Source organism: Salvelinus namaycush, chromosome 36 (genome assembly GCF_016432855.1).
Source record: "Salvelinus namaycush isolate Seneca chromosome 36, SaNama_1.0, whole genome shotgun sequence".
NCBI classification, from domain to species: domain Eukaryota; kingdom Metazoa; phylum Chordata; class Actinopteri; order Salmoniformes; family Salmonidae; genus Salvelinus; species Salvelinus namaycush.
In genome coordinates, this window is record NC_052342.1 from 14,622,489 (window position 1) to 14,648,144 (window position 25,656).

At 43.4% G+C, this 25,656-nt stretch overlaps 1 protein-coding gene across 1 annotated transcript; it reads left to right on the plus strand.

Annotated features, from left to right (window-relative positions):
• The first annotated feature begins 8,362 nt into the window (after nucleotides 1–8,362).
• Nucleotides 8,363–9,953, plus strand: nitr7b (novel immune-type receptor 7b). The gene is made up of 4 exons (XM_038975594.1): nucleotides 8,363–8,492; nucleotides 8,883–9,011; nucleotides 9,366–9,400; nucleotides 9,499–9,953. Exons 1-4 carry the CDS (start codon nucleotides 8,363–8,365, stop codon nucleotides 9,616–9,618), a joined length of 414 nt encoding a protein of 137 aa, XP_038831522.1. The 3' UTR covers nucleotides 9,619–9,953.
• The last annotated feature ends 15,703 nt before the right edge of the window (nucleotides 9,954–25,656 follow it).

A 25,656-nucleotide genomic window follows, 5' to 3' on the forward strand; every position in this document is an offset into this window, starting at 1 on the left:
AGTTTAAATCTTCCTATATTGTATGTGTAGTTAAATAAAATATATTGAAATGTAAATCAGTAAATATCTCTGTAGTTTCTGTGCGTTGTACCTCAGGGTCACTGTAGCCCTCTTCCACTCTGTTAGGCCACACAGCTCAGTGGTACAGAGGTGGTCAGAGAGGGGGAGTTAACCTCAAACCACAACAGTTTAGTCTGTTTAAATTAGTTTAGATCTCTGTGTTTAGTTGGTCGTAAAGAACAAGTACCTAGCATAGGACCATTTTATTACATTGATTACTTAATAAAATTAGTTTCATCAAAACTGTCACAAGATTGCTTATGTTATTTGCCCGTTAGTATGTCCTGTCTTGACTGCACCGATCACAGCCCCCTATTCTGAAAGGCAAATATTTGCCTTTTTATAAGGAGAATATGATTGGGGTCTGAGGTAGAGGGGCCAGTGAGGAATGCATCACTTCCTGTGGTGTGAGTGACAGGGAGGAACAGCTCAGTGATGAGTGAGATCTGCTGAGGTGAAAATCACTGGGCCTCTGACTAACACTGGGGGGTGTCTCTGTCTCTGTCTGTCTCTCGGTCTCTGTGCCCACCCACCCAACACATTTTATTTGTTGAAAATGTTCTACCTGGAAGCAAAAAGGGTTCAAAAAGGGACCTTATTTTCTAAGAGTGTGCCTGCTCAAAATAACCAGGTCACTTTTACACTACGTGACATGTGTAAGTAGAAACGCGTAGGTGATTTGACGGGTGGTTGACAGTATTGTGAGATGGAGACAGTAGACATTTCATGCGTCACCCTCTCTCTGCTGAAGACAAACAACCAGCACTACAGGAAGACTGGCCTTCAGGTCTCACCACACCGATCAGTGCAACAAAACCACACACGCTCTTTTCACACCTCTCTTCATCCGTTCATCTGGATGATAAACTCCAGACCCCTGCTGCTCAGTTAGATGTGCAAAGTATGTGAAGAATACAAACAAGATAATAGCCTTTCCCATAAACTAAAGTATTCAACAAGAGTACAAAGTAGAGATTGGGTGTAATCGCAATAGTTTCGTCAACTATTTTCCTTCATATTTAACTATGGTAGTCTTATGGCTTGGTGTAGAAGCTGTTCAGGGTCCTGTTGGCTCCAGACATGGTGCATCGATACTGCTTGCCGTGCAGTAGCAAAGAGAACAGTCTATGACTTGGGTAGCTAGAGTATTTAAAAAAAATGTAGGTCCTTCCTCTGTCACAGCCTGGTATAGATGTCCTGGATGGCAGGTAGCTCGGCCCCAGTGATGTACTGAGCCGTAAGCACTTCAATATATCTTGCGGTTGGGTCCTTAGCTTAATGATCAGCTTGGTTTGCATAGCGCCTTGCAGTCGGGTCCTTAGCTTAGTGATGAGCTTGGAGGGCTTTATGGTGTTGAACATTGAGCTGTAGTCAATGAACAGTATTCTCACATAGGTGTTCCTCTTGTCCAGGCGGGAAAGGGCAGTGTGGAGAGCAATAGAGATTGGTTCAGCTATAGATCTGTTTTGGTGATGTGTGAATTGGAGTGGCTGAGTGGTCTGAGTACGCGTCCTGGTAATCCATCTGGCCCTGCGGCCTTCCAACAATTGTTTACAGACAGATTATTTCACTTATAATTCACTGTATCACAATTCCAGTGGGTCAGAAGTTTACATACGCTAAGTTGACTGGGCCTTTAAACAGCTTGGAAAATTCCAGAAAATTATGTCATGGCTTTAGAAGCTTCTAAGAGGCTAATTGACATCATTTGAGTCAATTGGAGGTGTACCTGTGGATGTATTTCAAGGCCTACCTTCAAACTCAGTGCCTCTTTGCTTGACATCATGGGAAAATCAAAAGAAATCAGCCAAGACCTCAGAAAGAAAATTGTAGACCTCCACAAGTCTGGTTCATCCATGGGAGCAATTTCCAAATGCCTGAAGGTATCACGTTCATATGTACAAACAATAGTACGCGAGTATAAACACCATGGGACCACACAGCCGTCATACCGCTCAGGAAGGAGACGCGTTCTGTCTCCTAGAGATTAACGTACTTTGGTGCGAAAAGTGCAAGTCAATCCCAGAACAACAGCAAAGGACCTTGTGAAGATGCTGGAGGAAACAGGTACAAAAGTGTCTATATCCACAGTAAAACGAGTCCTATATCAACATAACCCGAAAGGCCATTCAGCAAGGAAGAAGCCACTGCTCCAAAACCAGCATAAAAAAACCCCGACTACGGTTTGCAACTGCAAATGGGGACAAAGATCGTACTTTTTGGAGAAATGTCCTCTGGTCTGATGAAACAAAAATAGAACTGTTTGACCATAATGACCATCATTATGTTTGGAGGAAAAAGGGGGAGGCTTGCAAGCCGAAGAACACCATCCCATCCGCGAAGCCCGGGGGTCGCAGCATCATGTTGTGGGGGTGCTTTGCTGCAGGAAGGACTGGTGCACTTCACAAAATAGATGGCAAGAGGTAGAAAAATTATGTGGATATATTGAAGCAACATCTCAAGACATCAGTAAGGAAGTTAAAGCTTGTTCGCAAATGGGGCTTCCAAATCGACAATGACCCCAAGCATACTTCCAAAGCTTGTGGAAGGCTACCCGAAACGTTTGACCCGTTAAACAATTTAAAGGCAATGCTACCAAATACTAATTGAGTGTATGTAAACTTCTGACCCACTGGGAATGTGATGAAAGAAATTAAAGCTGAAATAAATAATTCTCTCTACTATTATTCTGACATTTCACATTCTTAAAATAAAGTGGTGATCCTAACTGACATAAGACAGGACATTTTTACTAGGTTAAATGTCAGAAATTGTGAAAAACTGAGTTAAAATGTATTTGGCTAAAGTGTATGTAAACTTCCGACTTCAACTGTATCATACTGTATCTAGTGTGTCATTTTTTCAGTATTGAATAAAAAATGTGCATATTATTTCAATAAAGATTCATTTATTTATTGAAAGTTTGAACAGCAATATCTGCATCTTCAACATGTCAAAAGGCTGACATTTGGGCATTTTACTTTACATTATGTTACCAAAGCTGACGAGCACTGAAACATTTGACAAGACAGTAAACCACATTTGTATTTGTAACAGCTACAGGGTTGAGAAACTGAATCATTGAATTAAACTATTTCCTGATGAGGTAGATAATGAAGAAGATGGTCAGACAGCAGAGAAGAAATTCAGTTCTTATGATGGAGAAGAGGACGAGGATCCTCATATCCGCTTCAGTCGCCACTTGAATATTACCCCTGAAAGAATTAAATGTTTTCTATTGTACAGTACGGGTTATTACAGTGTAATAGCATGTATTTTATTTAGCTGAGGTTTTTCTCCCAAGGGTTGCTTGTACCAGGATAAATAAATGGCCACGTCTCCTTCATAGAATCACTGCAAAGTCACTGTGTCCCCAACATTGGCTGATATGAGACCACTCTCCTGTTGTATGGCTGAGGGCTCAGTCCCAGCTCATGCATGAACTACAACAAAAGAAAAGACAACATCTTATACAAATATATTAACTGTTATATATACATTAAAATACAAGATTGGAATGCCTCAAAGTGTCTGCGAGTTTTAATAAAATTAATTGGAACATTGAACTCCCAGATGAAGGCTATGGCTAAAAGTGTATACTGAACATGCCATCATAACAAAAGTAAATCAAATATACCCATCTCTACAAGAAGAAAAATGTGGACAGTGGTGCGAACATCCTAATAGCTGTCATCTTCTTTGAAACCTGTGTCTTGAGTAGAACAGTCTACCTCTGTAGAACAACACTTCTCATATGAGGTTAGTTTCTGAGATGCATAGCATTTCAGCAGATTTCACAGTTTCTGCAGTGAACAGCGAGGATATGCTGAAGGTAGGCTACAGTAAGTGCCCCTGTGGTGACTTGACGTAACCCAGATAACCCAGAAGAGACTGGATGGACAGAGCTGAACTTCCTGTTGGGCTGACACTATTGTGTTGATATTATATTATCTATACTTTCAAATGTAATGCAGCGAAGGTTAGAATTTCACTTTTTTGGATGAAGTGTAAAGTTTAGCAAAAGCCTGGCCTTCATTTTCAGAGGATAGATATTGTTGTTTTAACTTCTTTGGTATAGGGGGCAGCATTTTCACTTTTGGATGAATTTCGTGCCCATAGTGAACTGCCTCCTACTCTGTCCCACATGCTAATATATGCATATTATTATTACTATTGGATAGAAAACACTCTGAAGTGTCTAAAACTGTTTGAATGATGTCTGTGAGTATAACAGAACTCATATGGCAGGCAAAAACCTGAGAGAAAAATCCAAACAGGAAGTGAAAATTCTGAGAGTGGTCGTTGTTAAAGTCATCGCCTATTCAATTCCCTGTAATATATGGATCTGTTTGCACTTCATACTACTTCCACTAGATGTCAACAGTCAGTAGAACGTGGAATGAAGCTTATGCTGTGTTGTGGGCCCGGATGGGAGGGGAATGAGTCAGTGGTCTGGCAGACGCTTGCGCTTTCCTCATTATATCGTCTTGCGTTCCATTACTTATAGAGACAGAAAATAATTATCCGGTTGGAACCTTATTGATATAAATGATAACAACATCCTGAAGATTGATTCTCTACTAAGTTTGACCAGTTTATTCGACCTGGAATATAACTTTTTGAAGTTTTCGTCCGACGTTTGCCTGCACCTGCGCGAGCGTTTGGACACGTGTACTACACATGCTAGTAAAATTAGCTAATTGGACATAATTATTATCGAACAAAACACGATTTATTGTGGAACTAGGATTCCTGGCAGTGCATTCTGATGAACATAATCAAAGGTAAGGGAATATTTATGATGTAATTTCGTATTTCTGTTGACTCCAACATGGCGGAGAAATATTGTTACTATCTGAGCGCCGTCTCAGATTATTGCATGGTGTGCTTTTTACGTAAAGTTTTTTAAAAATCTGACACAGCGGTTGCATTAGGAACAAGTGTATCTTTAATTATATGTAAAACATGTATCTTTCATCAAAGTTTATGATGAGTATTTCTGTTATTTGACGTGGCTCTCTGTAATTACTCCGGATATTTTGGAGGCATTTCTGAACATGGCGCCAATGTAAACCGAGATTTGTGGATATAAATATGCACATTATCGAACAAAACATAAATGTATTGCGTAACATGATGTCATATGAGTGTCATCTGATGAAGATGTTCAAAGGTTAGTGATTAATTTTATCTCTATTTCTGGTTTTTGTTACTACTATTTTTTGCTGGGAAAATGGCTGTGTTTTTCTGTGGCTATGTACTGAGCTAACATAATTGTTTGGTTTTCCTTCCCCGTAAATACTTTTTGAAATCAGACATGTTGGCTGGATTCACAACATGTGTAGTTTTAATTTGGTGTCTTTCATGTGTGATTTCATGAAAGATTGATTTTTATAGTAATATATTTGAATTTGGCTCTCTACATTTTTTCAGGATTTTGGCCATGTGGGACGCTACCGTCCCACCTATCCTAGAGAAGTTAACAACCCACTCCCCTTTAGGCCGTAAGGAACGGTCAAGGCCTACGCCTTTAGAGAAGGCTTAAGGATTTATGAAATAATTGTTGTAGATTTTTTATATGAATATCATTTTCATTTCTATTTCATCTTTTCAATAATTTTGAAAAAGATCCAATCATGATTTTTCTTTCGTGGTCTCTGCACTGATAAATGTGACTAGATAGCTCACCATTGACAAGGCCCTCAGAAGCTCGATAGAAGGCATCTGCCATTCAACGGTATTAGAGCAGAATGTTGGAGTGGAATCAACCAATCACATTTTGACTTGTAATGGGTGGGACCATTTGTTACCGACAGGCTCGATTCGGTCTTATGCAGCAACATTTGAAATTGTGATTTTGACATTGGATAAAAGTAGATACTCAGAGCTAGAAAATGGTATATCATTCACTACAGTTGAGGAACAATGGGAAAGTAATTCTGCTTTGAAAGTTGCTAAACTTGTAACCCTACTTTTGAGAAAATGTCCCTTGAATGTTTTAGTACACCTACAAGAGAGCACCTACCCACCTACCCACCTACCCAAATAATGACCATATCATAAAGCTGACAACGTTTTAACTTTAACTCATTTGTATTTATTATTTCAGGAAAATAAAATCACAACAAGATCATTATTTACAAGTTAATGGCGAGCTAATTACAGAAAATAGCTTACTGTTCTAAAAGCAGGGTCTTATACAGGAGATTTTTAGAAATTGGACGCTGTCTCCTATATCCTAATTTGACTTTGGTGAAGGTCATGTTGTTCTTCACATTACCGTCTCTGGTAAACACACACTATATCAAATAAAATATAGGTTTATTTGTCACATGCACAGGACACAGAAGGTGTAAACGGTACAGTGTGTCACACCCTGATCGGTTTCACCTGTCCTTGTGCTTGTCTCCACCCCCCTCCAGGTGTCGCCCATCTTCCCCACTTATCCCCTGTGTATTTATACCTGTGTTTTCTGTCTGTTTGTGCCAGTTCGTTTTGTTTGCCAAGTAAACCAGCGTTTTTCTCTCAGCTCATGGTTTTCCCAGTCTCTCTTTTTCCTCATCCTCCTGGTTTTGACCCTTGCCTGCCCTGACTCCGAGCCCGCCTGCCTGACCACTCTGCCTGCCCCTGACCTCGAGCCTGCCTGCCACCCTGTACCATTTTGGACTCTGCCCTGGCTATGACCGCTTGCCTGTCCCCGACCTGCCTTTTGTCTATCCCTTGTATTATAATAAATACCAGAGCTCAAACCATCTGCCTCCTGTGTCTGCATCTGGGTCTCGCCTTGTGTCGTAATACAGTGAAATGGTTACTTGCATAGTGGAGTCTTTTGTTTACACATGTAGCCAGCTAGATAGCTATATAATGAACCATAATCCCAACTAATAATGTTACTACCCTGTATGAATCTACAGGTAGCTAAAGCTAACCAACTAGATTAAATGTTAGCTAGCTAGCTAACATTAGGCTATAACTAGCAATGCAAATGGCTCGAAGACAGAAAATATTATTACTACACGGCCTAGGTCCAATAGCCATGGTTTGCCACTGCCTTTAAGGTATTGTCACGTCTACTCCCGCACCACCGCTCTGGGGCTCTATGTCGCTGGTTTACTAACCACCGATCCTGGCAACCATCATTATGCACACCTTCGCCCCATCATTAGGCACACCAAGACTTTATCAATACCCAGTTTACTCCCCCTTTATTTAGTCATCAGCTATAGGTTTTCTCTAACGTTCATTACTGTTCTTTTGTATCTGTTCAGTATAAAACTCACCTTCTGTACCTGCTTTCTGACCCCAGGCGTATATGTTACAGGTATACTATGGGTGAACAACAAGTCACTGCTCCTGCCAATCGCAAGAGTTCCTAAATTCAGTGATCTATTGGTGTAGTCAAAAGAGTGCCCCCTATTGGCAAACCACCACCAATTCCAGCCAATAGTTAGCCACTCTAGGAGGTCCTTCCGCCCACGACAATAAATAAACCCAACCGTGAGGAGAATCTCACAGTGAGAACAGATTTAGATTTAGAATATTTACTGTCGTCCAGACCCTTTTCAAATATTATTACTTTAAAATGGACTAAATATGTTTGACCAACTGTTCTTTTGACATACATTTGATCAATTCTGACTATTTAAAAGTCTGCAAATCTCTATGATGATAAACTACACTCTACAAGTAAAAAATCGTATATTTCTCTCTATCAAAACAAATGCAAGAGTTTAACATCAGTGGTTGGTGATAAGTGATATGTTTTTATCTGTGGTCATTGTATGCAGCGATGGTTGTCACACTATGTCCCGCCCATAATCACAAATGACATTCATCTCTCTTATTTGAAGATTCAGTCCTTCATTCATGGTCTGGCAGTGTAAATCTAAACACAGAATGGAACGCATATATATACCAGCTCTCGTCCTCTACGGATTCTGTAAGTTACTGTATCTATAGTTCAGATTTTGTGATTCTTCAATAGATTTGGTCTCTCACATAGTTGTTCCTGTGTTTAGGTGTGTATATAATGTGCATGAAGTATACGTTTTACTCACAACTCTCCCGTAACTTTTGTTCTCTTTCAGATCTGACCCATGTTGTGTCTGTCTCTCCGCCACACTTAGTGGTGGTCCATTCAGGGGAAAATGTCACCCTGCAGTGCATCAATGTCCTTAAAACCCCGGGACAAGTTGGCTGGTTCAAGCAAGTCAACAGCTCAGAACCCCTGTGCATCACGTCTATGTGGAGCTCAGTGCCAACTGTTCATCATCAAAATGGATTTCAGGTCAAGCATATGGAAATGTTCATGACCAATATAACTATCTTTCTCACAATCGCAGAGGTGGATGTAGCTGATTCTGGTCTGTACTTCTGTGGAATGTCGGATAACTATTTCATCTTCACCAACGCGACTGTCCTGAAGGTCCAAGGTAATATTTTCAATAAACTGTCTGCTATGACACCAAATGCACAAACATTTATTCTAGGTATCAGATATATTTTGGCTAAATGTTAAAGATACAATACTATCATATTACAGTTTGAATAACCATAAATATTTAACTCACCTAATCGTTCAAAAGGTCACAAAGATTATGACAAGGACCCTACAGAGCACTATGAAGAAGGTATGTTAATTCTGTAATTTTAAGTGAGAATCTTTCAGAAATGAATTAATATGATGTACCATGAAAGTACCACAGAATAAAAATAAAGTACAACAGCATTTTATAGCAATCTGAGAATGCTCCATTCTGAATTGGTAGCAAACGGGGTGAAAGTTTGTATAGTTCTGATTCTAATTTAAATCTGTTTTGTAGGAGAGGAAGATGGAACCATGAGCCTCTTCCTATTGGTTGTGATCCTGGGTGTTGTAACTGCTGTTCTATTGATAATCATCCTCATCCTGGTCCTCAAGGTCAGAAGAGATGCAAACAGACTAAACACAGGTATGGAGCCCGTTTCATATGGGGCCGGCTATTAACTACACTTACATAGAAAATGTTTCACATGACGTACTGCAGGGGTAGGCAACCCTGGTCCTGGAGTGCCGTAGAAACATCATGTTTTTGATTTAACCGACCAGGAAGACCAGGTGTGTTGAATTTAGGAAATCACCGAACTGATCAATTAGCTTAGTTAGGAAGGTGTGATGCTTATTTGGAACAAAATCCTGCAATACCTGTGGCACTCCAGGAACAGGGCTGCCTACCCCTGACATACTATATACTGAGAATATATTGTGAACACTACAATGGAATCAGTTGATATCTTCTCTCATCTCTGTTTTATATCATATTCAGGACCTGACTCGCAACGACAACCACAAAATGATCAGGTAAATGCTATTCGTTCAGTGACATTATTTTGAAAATATGAGCAATTCAGAAACAGTTTAAATTATAATTCTATTTCATGGTGTTTCCAAATGTACAGAACCAAGATCCTGATGCACTGAATTATGCCACCCTGAATTTCACCTCCAAGAAAAAGAAGAGGGAGAGAAGAAGAGAGAAGGAGCTAGACCCCCATGTAGTGTATGCTGCTACAAGATGACAAAGTGGAGGATGGAGAGGTGGACAAGTGGTTTGCCATATCTTTGAATCCAATTTAAATCTTCCTATATTGAATGTGTAGTTAAATCAAATGTATTGAAATGTAAATATCTCTGTAGTTTCTGTGCATTGTACCTCAGGGCCTCTTTAGCCCTCTTCCACTCTGTTAGGCCACACAGCTCAGTGGTACAGGGGTGGTTAGAGAGGGGGAGTTAGACTCAAACCACAACTGTTTAATGGCCACAGAGGAGTAGTTGCCTCTTTTGGCCTCTCTTAGCTTAGTTCTCTGTTGTGTTTATTAGTGATTTGGTTATTCTTTAATAAGTTGGCCGTAAAGGACAAAGTATCCAGAATAGGACAATTGTATTACATTGATTACTTAATAAAACTAGAGTTTAATCAAAACTGTCAAATTGTTGTTTGTCATGATGTTATTCGCCGCTTAGTATTTCCTGTCATGACTGCACTGATCACAGACCCCTTTTCTGAAAAGCAGTTAGTTGCCTTATAAGGAGAATATGATTGGAGTCTGAGGTAGAGGGGCCAGTGAGGAGCGCGTCACTTCCTGTGGTGTGAGTGACAGGGAGGAGCAGCTCAGTGATGAGTGAGACCTGCTGAGGTGAACATCACTGGGCCTCTCAGACTAACACTGGGGGATCTCTCTCTATCTCTCTCTCTGTCTCTCTCTGCCCACCCAACCAACACATTTTATTTGTTGAAAATGTTCTACATGGAACGAAAAAGGGTTCTGCAAAGGGTGCTCCTATGGGACAACCGAATATCCCTTTTAGGTTCCAGGTAGAACCTTTTTTTCTAAGAGATCTTGCTAAAAAGAACTTGGTCACTTTTCTTACCACGTGACATGTGTAAGTAGAAACGCGTGGGTGATTTGAGGGGCGGTTGACTATAATGTGAGATGGAGACAATAGACATATCATGTGTCACCCTCTCTCTGCTGAAGACAAACAACCAGCACTACAGGAAGACTGGCCTTCAGCTCTCACAACACCTCTCAGTGCATCAAAACCACACATTATTTTCACACCTCTCTTCATCCGTTCATCTGGATGATAAACACCAGACCCCTGCTGCTCAGTCAGATGTGCAAAGTTTGAGAAGAATACAAACAAGCTTAATAGCCTTTCCCATAACCTAAAGTATTCAACAAGAGTACAAAGTGCAGATTCAGATTGGGTGTCATCTAAATAGTTTGGTCAACTATTTTCCTTCATGAAAACCTCTGACCCATTCACTCAAACAGAACAATTTCAGTCAGTATCAATGTTCACAGAGCTATTCATTCATGCTTATACAATAAGTGAATACACAGGGATTTGGTGAAAGCAAGTAACATACTATATTTAATCTATTGACATTGGCCTTAGCTTGATCTATTTCCTGGTGGTGTAGATGATGATGAAGATGGTCAGACAGCAGAGGAGAATTCCAGTTCTTATGACGGAGAGAAGTACCAGGATTGTCATCTATGGATCAACGTCACCATCTGAAAAATATTAAATATACTGTATCATTCCACTATAGTGCGTTTGGCAGCAGCTGAAAACGTGTTATCAATCATTAACTGTAATGTTAATGTCTTTCTAATAACAGCATATGGGTTAAGAAATGTAAGCTACCTTCAACATCCAGCTTGGTCCCGTTCCCAGACAGTAAACAACAGGTGTAGACTAACAGTGAAATGCTTATTCACGGGACTTTCCCAACAATGCAGAGAGAAAGACATTACAATTCACAAAAGATTTCACAACACATTCAGGCCACTACTCTACTACCAGAGTGTGTATAGTGCGTATGTTATCATGTGTGTATGTGTGTGTCTGTGCCTGTGTGTGTCTCTTCAAAGTCCCTGCTGTTCCATAAGGTGTATTCTTATTTGTTTTTTAAATCTTATTTGACAGCTTTCTTGATGTGGAATAGAGTACCATGCATTCATAACTCTATGTAGTACTGTGCATCTCCCATAGTCTGTTCTAGACTTGGGGACTGTGAAGAGACCTCTGGTGTGCCATTCAGAGAGTGAATGGGCAAAACAAAATATTTCAATACCTTTGAACGGGGTATGGTAATAGGTTCCAGGCTCACCGGTTTGAGTGTCAAGAACTGCAACGCTGCAGGGTTTTTCATGCCCAACAGTTTCCCGTGTGTATCAAGAATGGACCACACCCCAAATTACATCCAGCCAACTTGACACACCTGGGAAGAATTGGAGTCAACATGGGCCAGCATCCCTGTGGAACGCTTTCGACACCTTGTAGAATCCATGAACTTGTTTGTAATGTTTGGTACACAGTGTAAACTGAGAGCAAACCACAAGCACACATTCTTGGGATATTTCTCTCTGACAAAAAGTTTGCATGAATGTTTGTGTACTGACTGAAATTATTCTTTACTTATTCAGATATCGAGGCTCAACACCAACCACAAAATAGCCAAGTAAAATAAACTGTTATATTTACTTGATTTGTGTACATGACCTAAAGATTACAGTACTTGGATTAAGCTATCTTTTAGATTGTATATATTATTTTTTTATTTGATTGATTTGTGTAATCATATTATACAGTATGTTTTCTACAGGATCCGGGTCAGAACCCAGACTCTCTAAACTACGCAGCGTTGAGATTCAGTCAGATGAGAACAAGGAATATGAAAACAGCTAAAGGTCTAATAATGGAGATGGAACATGTTGTGTACGCTGCCACAAGATCATGTCTAAATGTTTTCATGTTGATTTCAGTGTAGCACTGATGAAGAACTAATGTAATACACTGAATAGTTGTTTTATAATTGACTGTTGCTGTGCTCTGTCCCCCTATTTCAAGTTGTCAAAAATCCCCTTTTGACAGCCATCATGGTTAGAGTCTGAGGTAGAGTAGGAGGGGCCAGTGAGCAAAGTGTCACTTCCTGTAGTGTGAGTGACAGGAAGGAGCTGCTCAGTGTTGAATGAGACCTGCTGAGGTGAACATCACTGGGCCTCTCATGACATTTGCCTGAGATATAATGGAATAAATGTTTTTTTTAAAGAACAACTATAGAATAGATTCCCAGTATTGTACCATATTTTTTAATGAAAGATGACATAGCCCTGGGGTAATATGTCTCGTTATGTGTAAATATGATTAAAATAAGGAGAAGACAGAAGACAAACTGCAACAAAACTGCCACAAACTGGGGCCCTTTTAACAAAACTCATAATACTTACGGTAATGTACTGTATTGTATATTTAAGGGGAAATAACCAATAAAAAAATAATGTGTGTATAATGTTGACATCTCTCTCTCTTTCTCTCGCTCTCTCTCTCTCTCTCACTCTCTGTCTCTCTCTCTTTCTCTGCACATCTAAACCACACACTCTCTTCTCACCAATCAGGCCTCACATCTGTTTCCATCCATAACGCCAGACTATAAATACCTGACCTTAACCAAAACTACCCCAGGTTTTAGACTAGATTTGTGCCATCTGCTGTTTAGTACAATAACCTATGGGCTATGTTTAAAAATACCATAAATTAGGTGTATTCAACATATTGAACACTTTGGCGCACTTGTAGGCCTACTTCAGTCATAGTGCATCCATGATGTATTTGCATGCACAGTAAATTCATCCATAAACAAAAGACCTACTGCTGTAATGTTGAGTGTACAGAGGCAGATTCTGCTCTGCAGAATCTCATCTGATGCATTCACTGCAGACGTTACATACTCGGCCTGTGGTCAGTGTCACCTCGCTGGTATGAACAGGGATGGAAAACAACTCGGCCTGTGGTCAGTGTCACCTCGCTGGTATGAACAGGGATGGAAAACAACTCGGCCTGTGGTCAGTGTCACCTCGCTGGTATGAACAGGGGTGGAAAACAACTCGGCCTGTGGTCAGTGTCACCTCGCTGCTATGAAAAGGGGTGGAAAACAACTCGGCCTGTGGTCAGTGTCACCTCGCTGCTATGAACAGGGGTGGAAAACAACTCGGCCTGTGGTCAGTGTCACCTCGCTGCTATGAACAGGGGTGGAAAACAACTCGGCCTGTGGTCAGTGTCACCTCGCTGCTATGAACAGGGGTGGAAAACAACTCGGCCTGTGGTCAGTGTCACCTCGCTGGTATGAACAGGGGTGGATAACAACTCGGCCTGTGGTCAGTGTCACCTCGCTGGTATGAACAGGGGTGGATAACAACTCGGCCTGTGGTCAGTGTCACCTCGCTGCTATGAACAGGGATGGAAAACAGCTCGGCTTGTGGTCAGTGTCACCTCGCTGCTATGAACAGGGATGGAAAACAACTCGGCCTGTGGTCAGTGTCACCTCGCTGCTATGAACAGGGATGGAAAACAACTCGGCCTGTGGTCAGTGTCACCTCGCTGCTATGAACAGGGGTGGAAAACAACTCGGCCTGTGGTCAGTGTCACCTCGCTGCTATGAACAGGGGTGGAAAACAACTCGGCCTGTGGTCAGTGTCACCTCGCTGCTATGAACAGGGATGGATAACAACTCGGCCTGTGGTCAGTGTCACCTCGCTGCTATGAACAGGGATGGATAACAACTCGGCCTGTGGTCAGTGTCACCTCGCTGCTATGAACAGGGATGGAAAACAACTCGGCCTGTGGTCAGTGTCACCTCGCTGCTATGAACAGGGATGGATAACAACTCGGCCTGTGGTCAGTGTCACCTCGCTGCTATGAACAGGGGTGGATAACAACTCGGCCTGTGGTCAGTGTCACCTCGCTGCTATGAACAGGGATGGAAAACAACTCGGCCTGTGGTCAGTGTCACCTCGCTGCTATGAACAGGGATGGAAAACAACTCGGCCTGTGGCCAGTGTCACCTCGCTGCTATGAACAGGGATGGAAAACAACTCGGCCTGTGGTCAGTGTCACCTCGCTGCTATGAACAGGGGTGGAAAACAACTCGGCCTGTGGTCAGTGTCACCTCGCTGGTATGAACAGGGATGGATAACAACTCGGCCTGTGGTCAGTGTCACCTCGCTGGTATTAACAGGGATGGATAACAACTCGGCCTGTGGTCAGTGTCACCTCGCTGCTATGAACAGGGATGGATAACAACTCGGCCTGTGGTCAGTGTCACCTCGCTGGTATTAACAGGGATGGATAACAACTCGGCCTGTGTTCAGTGTCACCTCGCTGCTATGAACAGGGATGGAAAACAACTCGGCCTGTGGTCAGTGTCACCTCGCTGGTATGAACAGGGATGGAAAACAACTCGGCCTGTGGTCAGTGTCACCTCGCTGCTATGAACAGGGATGGATAACAACTCGGCCTGTGGTCAGTGTCACCTCGCTGCTATGAACAGGGATGGATAACAACTCGGCCTGTGGTCAGTGTCACCTCGCTGGTATTAACAGGGATGGATAACAACTCGGCCTGTGGTTCAGTGTCACCTCGCTGCTATGAACAGGGATGGAAAACAACTCGGCCTGTGGTCAGTGTCACCTCGCTGCTATGAACAGGGATGGAAAACAACTCGGCCTGTGGTCAGTGTCACCTCGCTGCTATGAACAGGGATGGAAAACAACTCGGCCTGTGGTCAGTGTCACCTCGCTGGTATGAACAGGGATGGAAAACAACTCGGCCTGTGGTCAGTGTCACCTCGCTGCTATGAACAGGGATGGATAACAACTCGGCCTGTGGTCAGTTTCACCTCGCTGGTATGAACAGGGATGGAAAACAACTCGGCCTGTGGTCAGTGTCACCTCGCTGCTATGAACAGGGATGGAAAACAACTCGGCCTGTGGTCAGTGTCACCTCGCTGCTATGAACAGGGGTGGAAAACAACTCGGCCTGTGGTCAGTGTCACCTCGCTGCTATGAACAGGGGTGGAAAACAACTCGGCCTGTGTTCAGTGTCACCTCGCTGCTATGAACAGGGATGGAAAACAACTCGGCCTGTGGTCAGTGTCACCTCGCTGCTATGAACAGGGATGGATAACAACTCGGCCTGTGGTCAGTGTCACCTCGCTGCTATGAACAGGGGTGGATAACAACTCGGCCTGTGGTAAGTGTCACCTCGCTGCTATGAACAGGGATGGAAAACAACTCGGCCTGTGGTCAGTGTCACCTCGCTGCTATGAACAGGGATGGATAACAACTCGGCCTGTGGTCAGTGTCACCTCGCTGCTATGAACAGGGATGGATAACAACAAACACCTCATTCAAAGATCTCTGTGGTCAGAAGTTTCCACTGTCGTGACTTGACTTACATTAATCTGATGACATATTCATTTAATCAACCAACTATGTTTAATTGTTACCCGATTAAACAATTACAACAAGATCGTAATTTACAAGTTAATGGCGAGCTATTTACAGAAAATCGCTTAAGGTTGTGAGTTTGACTAAATAAAAGCAAGGCATTATACTAAAGAATTTTAGAACTTGGTCACTGTCTCGCTGGCCTAAAGTTAGATCCTAATTTGACTTTGGTGCAGGTCATGTTGTTCTTCACATTGCTGTCTCCGGTAAACAAACACTATATCAAATAAAATGGAGGTTTATTTGTCACATGCACAGGATACAGAAGGTGTAAACTGTACAGTGAAATGGTTACTTGCATAGTGGAGTCTTTCATTTACACATGTAGCCAGCTAGATCGCTAAACAATGTACCATAATCCCAACTCATAATGTTACTACCCTGCATGAATCTAGGTAGTTAAAGCTAACCAACTAGATTCAATGTTATCTAGCTAGCTAACATTAGGCTATAACTAGCAATGGAAATGGCTCTGAATAATATTAATACACAGATCATATACGTAATGTTAGCTAGCTAACAGTATGCTTTAACTTGCAATGAAAACTACTTTCTGACAAAATTGGAAATTAAAAATATCTGAAAATGTAGCTAGCCAGACTTTCTTACCCGTATGCATGGATGAAAGCTTCTCCCTCCCTGTCATGGATGTCATGGTTGCCCGTAGTTTTAAGATATAATCCGGAGACAAGTGTTTTATACAACAGTCTTTGTGTTTTCTCTTTTCAACTCCCTCTGCATTATCAAACGCCTGAAATTTCTCCATCTCCTGAGCTATCATACTCTGCTTCCACCAGGCATTCCACTGATTCCAAAGCTCGTTCCTCCAGAAAGTGGAGCATTAGCAACAATATCAAAGTTGTTTGTTATATAGTAAAAAAAACGTGTTAGAAAAGAATACCTACACATACTGAGCAGCTCAAATTATAGACAGAAGTGTGCTACATGGCAGACCAATCCAAAATCATCTCTCGGCAGGTCCAGCCCATCCATTATCTCAGACGAATCATGGCTAGTGGGAAGATTACAGTCTTTTTCCGTGGCTAAACAAACTTGACTCGTAATGTAACCATTTTATTTCGTATTTACAGATGGCATACAAGTTTGTTATTAAGGCACATGAAAGTTCTCATGTTCCAGAAGGCATGTCCGCCAAAAAAAAGCCTTTTGATGTAAAAAATGGTTTACTTTCATATGCTTCTATTGTGAAGTAGTAAGGCACCTAGTTTCCCAAAACGAGTCACATTTTTACAAAAACGTATGGAAACTTCTGCCTTTCTTGAAGGCCGTCAGGTCTCTACGCAATAGCGAGCAGTAGTTTTCCCACAGTCTAAGCTAGCTAGTTTTTGTTGTAGGATAGTTTGTGGCGGTTGCTCCTTTAGCATGTGTTACCAAAGAGGATGTTGATGCTAAATCATTTTTAAAGATGAACTTTGAACAATAAGTTGTTTCAAAATGATCATCATCTGGTGCTTGGAACAGTTTTTTTATTGCAGCCAGCTTGCTGTTGTTAACTAATTGTTTGAAAATAATGTGCTATGAGTTAGAAACAGTGTTGCATTTAACCATTAGATCGCTTGTTAGTGTGTGTGCTTAATGTGATAACGATGTTTGCAATGGGAAGTAATAGTTGTACATTTCGATTGGGAAATGCTTAGCCTAATGGTTGTGTTTTTGTGATATTATGATTGGGACCTACTGGCTTATTATGTTCTAATGAATGGACTGCTTATTCTATAACATCATGCTGTGTGTGACTGCTGTCTTTCTATCAGTCTATGTGTTTTACAGAGAGTGTGCGCTCTCCTACATGGAGTGAGCTGGTAGGAATTATGGTCGCTGTCGTTTCAGCATCCCGAGCCTGTCAAACTCACACCCTTTGATGTGAGTTTGACTGGCTATCAAAGGGTCCTACCACGGGTTGTCACAGTGAGCCAGCCCACCAGCCTACCCAGCCTTCCGCACTCTATTCCGCAGTGGACTGCGCAAGGAGGTCCAGACACAGGTCCAGACACAGATGACATGTCGAGATGACAACATATCCTTGGATGGTCTCATCTATTTGGCCATCTGTCTGGATAACCTTCTCCGGGAGCGCCGGTGTCCACCTCGCCACTCAACCCTTGATACACGACCATTGGGATCCGGCACAATTACGCACATAACCGCACCACTCACCCTCACCGTGGGACTCATGAACCAGGAAAGCCTTCTTCTTCATCACCACCGCACCCATACACAAGGTAATCCTTGGCGTCCCGGGGCTCCAACATCACAACCCCACCATATAATGGACGAGCATAAAAATCACCGCCCGGGGACCAGGATGTCGGACGACCTGCTTCCCCATACCCTGTGGTTCTACGCTGGTTGAGAGGCCTATAAGTGCCCACCAGCCCATCAATCGGTCCTCCCGTATTATTAGCCCAGTGTTTTAGAATGTAGATGTGGACATCCTCCAAGCTCTGGAGAGGGAACCCGCTCCTACTACCTGCCCTCCAGAATGCATCTACGTCCCCATGGGGGGGAAAGATTGGCTGTTAACCTGGGTATTTACATCCCTCGCCGCTGGACACCCAGGTATCGTGCGCACCATCCAATCCCTCTCGGAGAATTACTGGTGGCCACCTTGGCGCAGGATGTTGCTATATATCAACTCATGCTCCCTATGTACCCAATCCAAATCTCCCCGACATGCTTCAGCAGGGAAACTACTTACCCTTCCTGTGCCTCAGCCGCCTTGGTCACATCTGTCCATAGATTTTGTTACTGTTCTTCCCTCGTCTGATGGTTTCACCACTGCTCTGGTTGTTGTGGACAGATTCTCTAAATCCTGGCATTTTATTCCTCTCTCTGGTCTCCCTACCGTTCTCCAGGTTGCTGAGGCACTGTTCCAGCAGGTTTTCCGACACTATGGTCTTCCGAAGGACATCGTCTCCGACCGTGGCCCCAAATTCACGTCACGGGTATGGAGAGCCTTCATGGGGAAGCTGGGGGTCACGGTCAGCCATACAACCGGGTGCCGGCCTCAGTCCAACAGGCAAGTGGAGAGGACCAACCAGGAACTGGGGAAGCAGGGGGAGTGGTTCGGGTTCCTTCCTTGGACGGAGTACGCCGAGAACTCATGTCGTCATTCCTCCACCGGGCTGTCTCCCTTAGTAAACTGTTGCCGGTTAACTAACCACCAGCCCTGGCAACCCTTCAATAGGCACACCTAGCAACCATCATTACGCACACCTGAGCATTAGGCACACCTAGACTTTATCAATACCCTGATTACTCCCCCTTTATTTAGTCTTCAGTTGTCATCAGTCGTTAGATGTTGTTTGTTTTGTCTCACGTTCAGTAAGCTTCCTATGTCTGTTCTTTTGTGTCTATTCAGTATTAAACTCACCTTCTGTACCTGCTTTCTGACCCCAGGCATATACGTTACAGGTATACTATGGGTGAACAACAAGTCACTGCTCCTGCGAATCGCAAGAGTTCCTAAATTCAGTGATCTATTGGTGTAGTCAAAAGAGTGCCCCCTATTGGCATACCACCACTAATTCCAGCCAATAGTTAGCCACTCCAGGAGGTCCTTCTGCCTACAACAATAAATAAACCCAACCGTGAGGAGAATATCACAGTGAGAACATATTTAGATTTATAATATTTACTGTCATCCAGACCCTTTTCAAGGTTATTACCTTAAAATTAACCTGTTTTGGCTGCAGGGGCAGTATTGAGTAGCCAGATAAAAGGTGCCCATTTCAAACAGCCTCGTACTCAATTCTTGCTCGTACAATATGCATATTATTATTACTATTGGATAGAAAACACTCTCTAGTTTCTAAAACCGTTTGAATTATATCTGTGAGTAAAACAGAACTCATTTTGCAGCAAACTTCCTGACAGGAAGTGGAAAGTCTGAAATTGAGGCTCTGTTCTAGGGGCTGCCTATTAAAGTCCTTGTTATTTATTAGTTTAGATGCACTTCATACGTCTTCCACTAGATGTCGACAAGGAGTGAGAGAAGAAATGGAGTGTGTAACTTGATCTGGACTCGAATTATAGCTCTTGGAATGACGTGTCACCTATTTCCTGTTTTCAGGAAGGCGCGAGGAGGGACCTGGATTTGCCTTATGAAAAGCTTTCGTTATAGGCGACTACTATCTCCGGCTTTGATTTTATTTGATACATGTGACCATATCATCGTAAAGTATGTTTTTTCAATATAGTTTAATCAGATTATTGAAATTTTTTCGGGAGTTTTGCCGTGTTCCGTTCTCTTCCGTTTGTTGACATGGAGAGATTCGTGCCACTTGGCTAGTGTGCTTGCTAAATCGAGAGGGAAAGAGGCCGTTCTAAATCCAAACAACGATTGTTCTTGACAAAGGACCCATTGTCCAACATTCTGATGAAAGATCAGCAAAAGTAGGAAACATTTTATGATGCTATTTCATATATCTGTCGTACATGTGAACTAGTCGTCGGCGCCCAGCTTTTGGGTACATTTACATTTACATTTAAGTCATTTAGCAGACGCTCTTATCCAGAGCGACTTTCAAATTGGTGCATTCACCTTATGATATCCAGTGGAACAACCACTTTACAATAGTGCATCTAAATCTTTTAAGGGGGGGGGGGGTTAGAAGGATTACTTTATCCTATCCTAGGTATTCCTTAAAGAGGTGGGGTTTCAGGTGTCTCCGGAAGGTGGTGATTGACTCCGCTGACCTGGCGTCGTGAGGGAGTTTGTTCCACCATTGGGGTGCCAGAGCAGCGAACAGTTTTGACTGGGCTGAGCGGGAACTGTACTTCCTCAGAGGTAGGGAGGCGAGCAGGCCAGAGGTGGATGAACGCAGTGCCCTTGTTTGGGTGTAGGGCCTGATCAGAGCCTGAAGGTACGGAGGTGCCGTTCCCCTCACAGCTCCGTAGGCAAGCACCATGGTCTTGTAGCGGATGCGAGCTTCAACTGGAAGCCAGTGGAGAGAGCGGAGGAGCGGGGTGATGTGAGAGAACTTGGGAAGGTTGAACACCAGACGGGCTGCTGCGTTCTGGATGAGTTGTAGGGGTTTAATGGCACAGGCAGGGAGCCCAGCCAACAGCGAGTTGCAGTAATCCAGACGGGAGATGACAAGTGCCTGGATTAGGACCTGCGCCGCTTCCTGTGTGAGGCAGGGTCGTACTCTGCGAATGTTGTAGAGCATGAACCTACAGGAACGGGTCACCGCCTTGATGTTAGTTGAGAACGACAGGGTGTTGTCCAGGATCACGCCAAGGTTCTTAGCACTCTGGGAGGAGGACACAATGGAGTTGTCAACCGTGATGGCGAGATCATGGAACGGGCAGTCCTTCCCCGGGAGGAAGAGCAGCTCCGTCTTGCCGAGGTTCAGCTTGAGGTGGTGATCCGTCATCCACACTGATATGTCTGCCAGACATGCAGAGATGCGATTCGCCACCTGGTTATCAGAAGGGGGAAAGGAGAAGATTAATTGTGTGTCGTCTGCATAGCAATGATAGGAGAGACCATGTGAGGATATGACAGAGCCAAGTGACTTGGTGTATAGCGAGAATAGGAGAGGGCCTAGAACAGAGCCCTGGGGGACACCAGTGGTGAGAGCACGTGGTGCGGAGACAGATTCTCGCCACGCCACCTGGTAAGAGCGACCTGTCAGGTAGGACGCAATCCAAGCGTGGGCCGCGCCGGAGATGCCCAACTCGGAGAGGGTGGAGAGGAGGATCTGATGGTTCACAGTATCAAAGGCAGCCGATAGGTCTAGAAGGATGAGAGCAGAGGAGAGAGAGTTAGCTTTAGCAGTGCGGAGCGCCTCCGTGACACAGAGAAGGGCAATCTCAGTTGAATGACTAGTCTTGAAACCTGACTGATTTGGATCAAGAAGGTCATTCTGAGAGAGATAGCAGGAGAGCTGGCCAAGGACGGCACGTTCAAGAGTTTTGGAGAGAAAAGAAAGAAGGGATACTGGTCTGTAGTTGTTGACATCGGAGGGATCGAGTGTAGGTTTTTTCAGAAGGGGTGCAACTCTCGCTCTCTTGAAGACAGAAGGGACGTAGCCAGCGGTCAAGGATGAGTTGATGAGCGAGGTGAGGTAAGGGAGAAGGTCTCCGGAAATGGTCTGGAGAAGAGAGGAGGGGATAGGGTCAAGCGGGCAGGTTGTTGGGCGGCCGGACGTCACAAGACGCGAGATTTCATCTGGAGAGAGAGGGGAGAAAGAGGTCAAAGCACAGGGTAGGGCAGTGTGAGCAGAACCAGCGGTATCGTTTGACTTAGCAAACGAGGATCGGATGTCGTCGACCTTCTTTTCAAAATGGTTGACGAAGTCATCCGCAGAGAGGGAGGAGGGGGGGGGGGGGAGGAGGATTCAGGAGGTAGGAGAAGGTGGCAAAGAGCTTCCTAGGGTTAGAGGCAGATGCTTGGAATTTAGAGTGGTAGAAAGTGGCTTTAGCAGCAGAGACAGAAGAGGAAAATGTAGAGAGGAGGGAGTGAAAGGATGCCAGGTCCGCAGGGAGGCGAGTTTTCCTCCATTTCCGCTCGGCTGCCCGGAGCCCTGTTCTGTGAGCTCGCAATGAGTCGTCGAGCCACGGAGCAGGAGGGGAGGACCGAGCCGGCCTGGAGGATAGGGGACATAGAGAGTCAAAGGATGCAGAAAGGGAGGAGAGGAGGGTTGAGGAGGCAGAATCAGGAGATAGGTTGGAGAAGGTTTGAGCAGAGGGAAGAGATGATAGGATGGAAGAGGAGAGAGTAGCGGGGGAGAGAGAGCAAAGGTTGGGACGGCGCGATACCATCCGAGTAGGGGCAGAGTGGGAAGTGTTGGATGAGAGCGAGAGGGAAAAGGATACAAGGTAGTGGTCGGAGACTTGGAGGGGAGTTGCAATGAGATTAGTGGAAGAACAGCATCTAGTAAAGATGAGGTCAAGCGTATTGCCTGCCTTGTGAGTAGGGGGGGAAGGTGAGAGGGTGAGGTCAAAAGAGGAGAGGAGTGGAAAGAAGGAGGCAGAGAGGAATGAGTCAAAGGTAGACGTGGGGAGGTTAAAGTCACCCAGAACTGTGAGAGGTGAGCCATCCTCAGGAAAGGAACTTATCAAGGCGTCAAGCTCATTGATGAACTCTCCAAGGGAACCTGGAGGGCGATAAATGATAAGGATGTTAAGCTTGAAAGGGCTGGTAACTGTGACAGCATGGAATTCAAAGGAGGCGATAGACAGATGGGTCAGGGGAGAAAGAGAGAATGTCCACTTGGGAGAGATGAGGTTCCCAGTGCCACCACCCCGCTGACCAGAAGCTCTCGGGGTGTGCGAGAACACGTGGGCAGACGAGGAGAGAGCAGTAGGAGTAGCAGTGTTATCTGTGGTAATCCTTGTTTCCGTCAGTGCCAAGAAGTCGAGGGACTGGAGGGAAGCATAGGCTGAGATGAACTCTGCCTTGTTGGCCGCAGATCGGCAGTTCCAGAGGCTGCCGGAGACCTGGAACTCCACGTGGGTCGTGCGTGCTGGGACCACCAGGTTAGAGTGGCAGCGGCCACGCGGTGTGAAGCGTTTGTATGGTCTGTGCAGAGAGGAGAGAACAGGGATAGACAGACACATAGTTGACAGGCTACAGAAGAGGCTACGCTAATGCAAAGGAGATTGGAATGACAAGTGGACTACACGTCTCGAATGTTCAGAAAGTTAAGCTTACGTTGCAAAAATCTTCTTGACTAAAATGATTAAAATGATACAGTACTGCTGGCTGGTGAAGTAGGCTAGCTAGCAGTGGCTGCGTTGTTGACTTTGTTTGAAAGTGTAGCTGGCTAGGTAACCTCGATAACTGGCTAGGTAACCTCGATAACCTCGATAATTACTCTAAACTACACAATTATCTTAGATACAAAGACAGCAAAGACAACTATGTATCTAGCTAACACTACACTAATCAAATCGTTCCGTTGTAATGTATTATTAGTTTCTACAGTGCTGCTAGTCGGTAGACGTTGACTAGCTAGCTAGCAGTTGTTGACTAGGTAGGAGAACGGTGGCGCGGCGATGAAAATAGCTGGCTAGCTAACCTCGATAATTACTCTAAACTACACAATTATCTTGGATACAAGGACAGCAAAGACAACTATGTAGCTAGCTAACACTACACTAATCAAATCGTCCCGTTGTAATGTATTATTAGTTTCTACAGTGCTGCTAGTCGGTAGAAGTTGACTAGCTAGCTAGCAGTTGTTGACTTAGTAGGAGAACGGTGGCGCGGCGCGGCGGACGAAAATAGCTGGCTAGCTAACCTCGATAATTACTCTAAACTACACAATTATCTTAGATACAAAGACAGCAAAGACAACTATGTAGCTAGCTAACACTACACTAATCAAATCGTTCCGTTGTAATGTATTAGTTTCTACAGTGCTGCTAGTCGGTAGAAGTTGACTAGCTAGCTAGCAGTTGTTGACTAGGTAGGAGAACGGTGGCGCGGCGCGGCGGACGAAAATAGCTGGCTAGCTAACCTCGATAATTACTCTAAACTACACAATTATCTTAGATACAAAGACAGCAAAGACAACTATGTGGCTAGCTAACACTACACTAATCAAGTCGTTCCGTTGTAATGTAATAGTTTCTACAGTGCTGCTATTCGGTAGAAGTTGGCTAGCTGGCTAGCTAGCAGTGTTGACTACGTTAGAAGGACGAAAATAGCTGGCTCGCTAACCTCGATAATTACTCTAAACTACACAATTATCTTTGATACAAAGACGGCTATGTAGCTAGCTAAGAAAAATTGCTCAGATCAAACAAATCAAACCGTTGTACTGTAATGAAATTTAATATTACCTGTGGAGCGAAGCGAAGTGCGACTACTCGCTCCAACCCGGAAGGTACTCTCTAGCTATACCGAAGCTGTATGTCGTAATGAAGTTATTTTTAGAATTCTAACACGGCGATTTCATTAAGAACTAATGGATCTATCATTTCCTATACAACATGTATTTTTTAGTTATGTTTATGAATAGCTATTTGGTCAGAATATGTGTGTCAGAAAAAGTGTCAGAAAAATATCCGGACGTTGTGGGAAAAAGTAGCTACGTTAGCACAATGTATAACCACTGATTTCAGCTCTAAATATGCACATAAGTGTATGTATAACCTGATGTTATAGGACTGTCATCTGATGAAGTATATCAAGGTTAGTCAAAAATTATATATCTTTTGCTTGTTTGTTACGATCGCTAACTTTTGCTACTGGGAAATGGCTTGTGTTTCTGGCTATTGTGGTAAGCTAATATAACGCTATATTGTGTTTTCGCTGTAAAAAAAATCGGAAATATTGGCTGGAATCACAAGATGCCTGTCTTTCATTTGCTGTACACTATATATTTTTCAGAAATGTTTTATGATGAGTAATTAGGTATTTGACGTTGGTGTCTGTAATTATTATGGCTGCTTTCGGTGCAATTTCTGATTGTAGCTGCAATGTAAACTATGATTTATACCTGAAATATGCACATTTTTCGAACAAAACATACATTTATTGTATAACATGTTATAAGACTGTCATCTGATGAAGTTGTTTCTTGGTTAGTTTGGTTGTTTCTTGGTTAGTTAGGTTGGCTTTGTGCATGCTACCTGTGCTGTGAAAAATGTCTGTCCTTTTTTGTATTTGGTGGTGAGATAACATAAATATACGTGCTGTTTTCGCTGTAAAACATTTTAAAAATCGGACATGTTGGCTGGATTCACAAGATGTGTACCTTTCATATGCTGTATTGGACTTGTTGA

What these genes read in the sequence shown, in the direction of transcription:
- nitr7b (XM_038975594.1), top strand. Translation starts at nt 8,363, where the DNA reads ATGTTCATGACCAATATAACTATCTTTCTCACAATCGCAGAGGTGGAT. An exon ending in GACTGTCCTGAAGGTCCAAG is followed by an intron (nt 8,493 to 8,882) that starts GTAATATTTTCA and finishes TCTGTTTTGTAG; the next exon opens with GAGAGGAAGATGGAACCATG. An exon ending in GACAACCACAAAATGATCAG is followed by an intron (nt 9,401 to 9,498) that starts GTAAATGCTATT and finishes CCAAATGTACAG; the next exon opens with AACCAAGATCCTGATGCACT.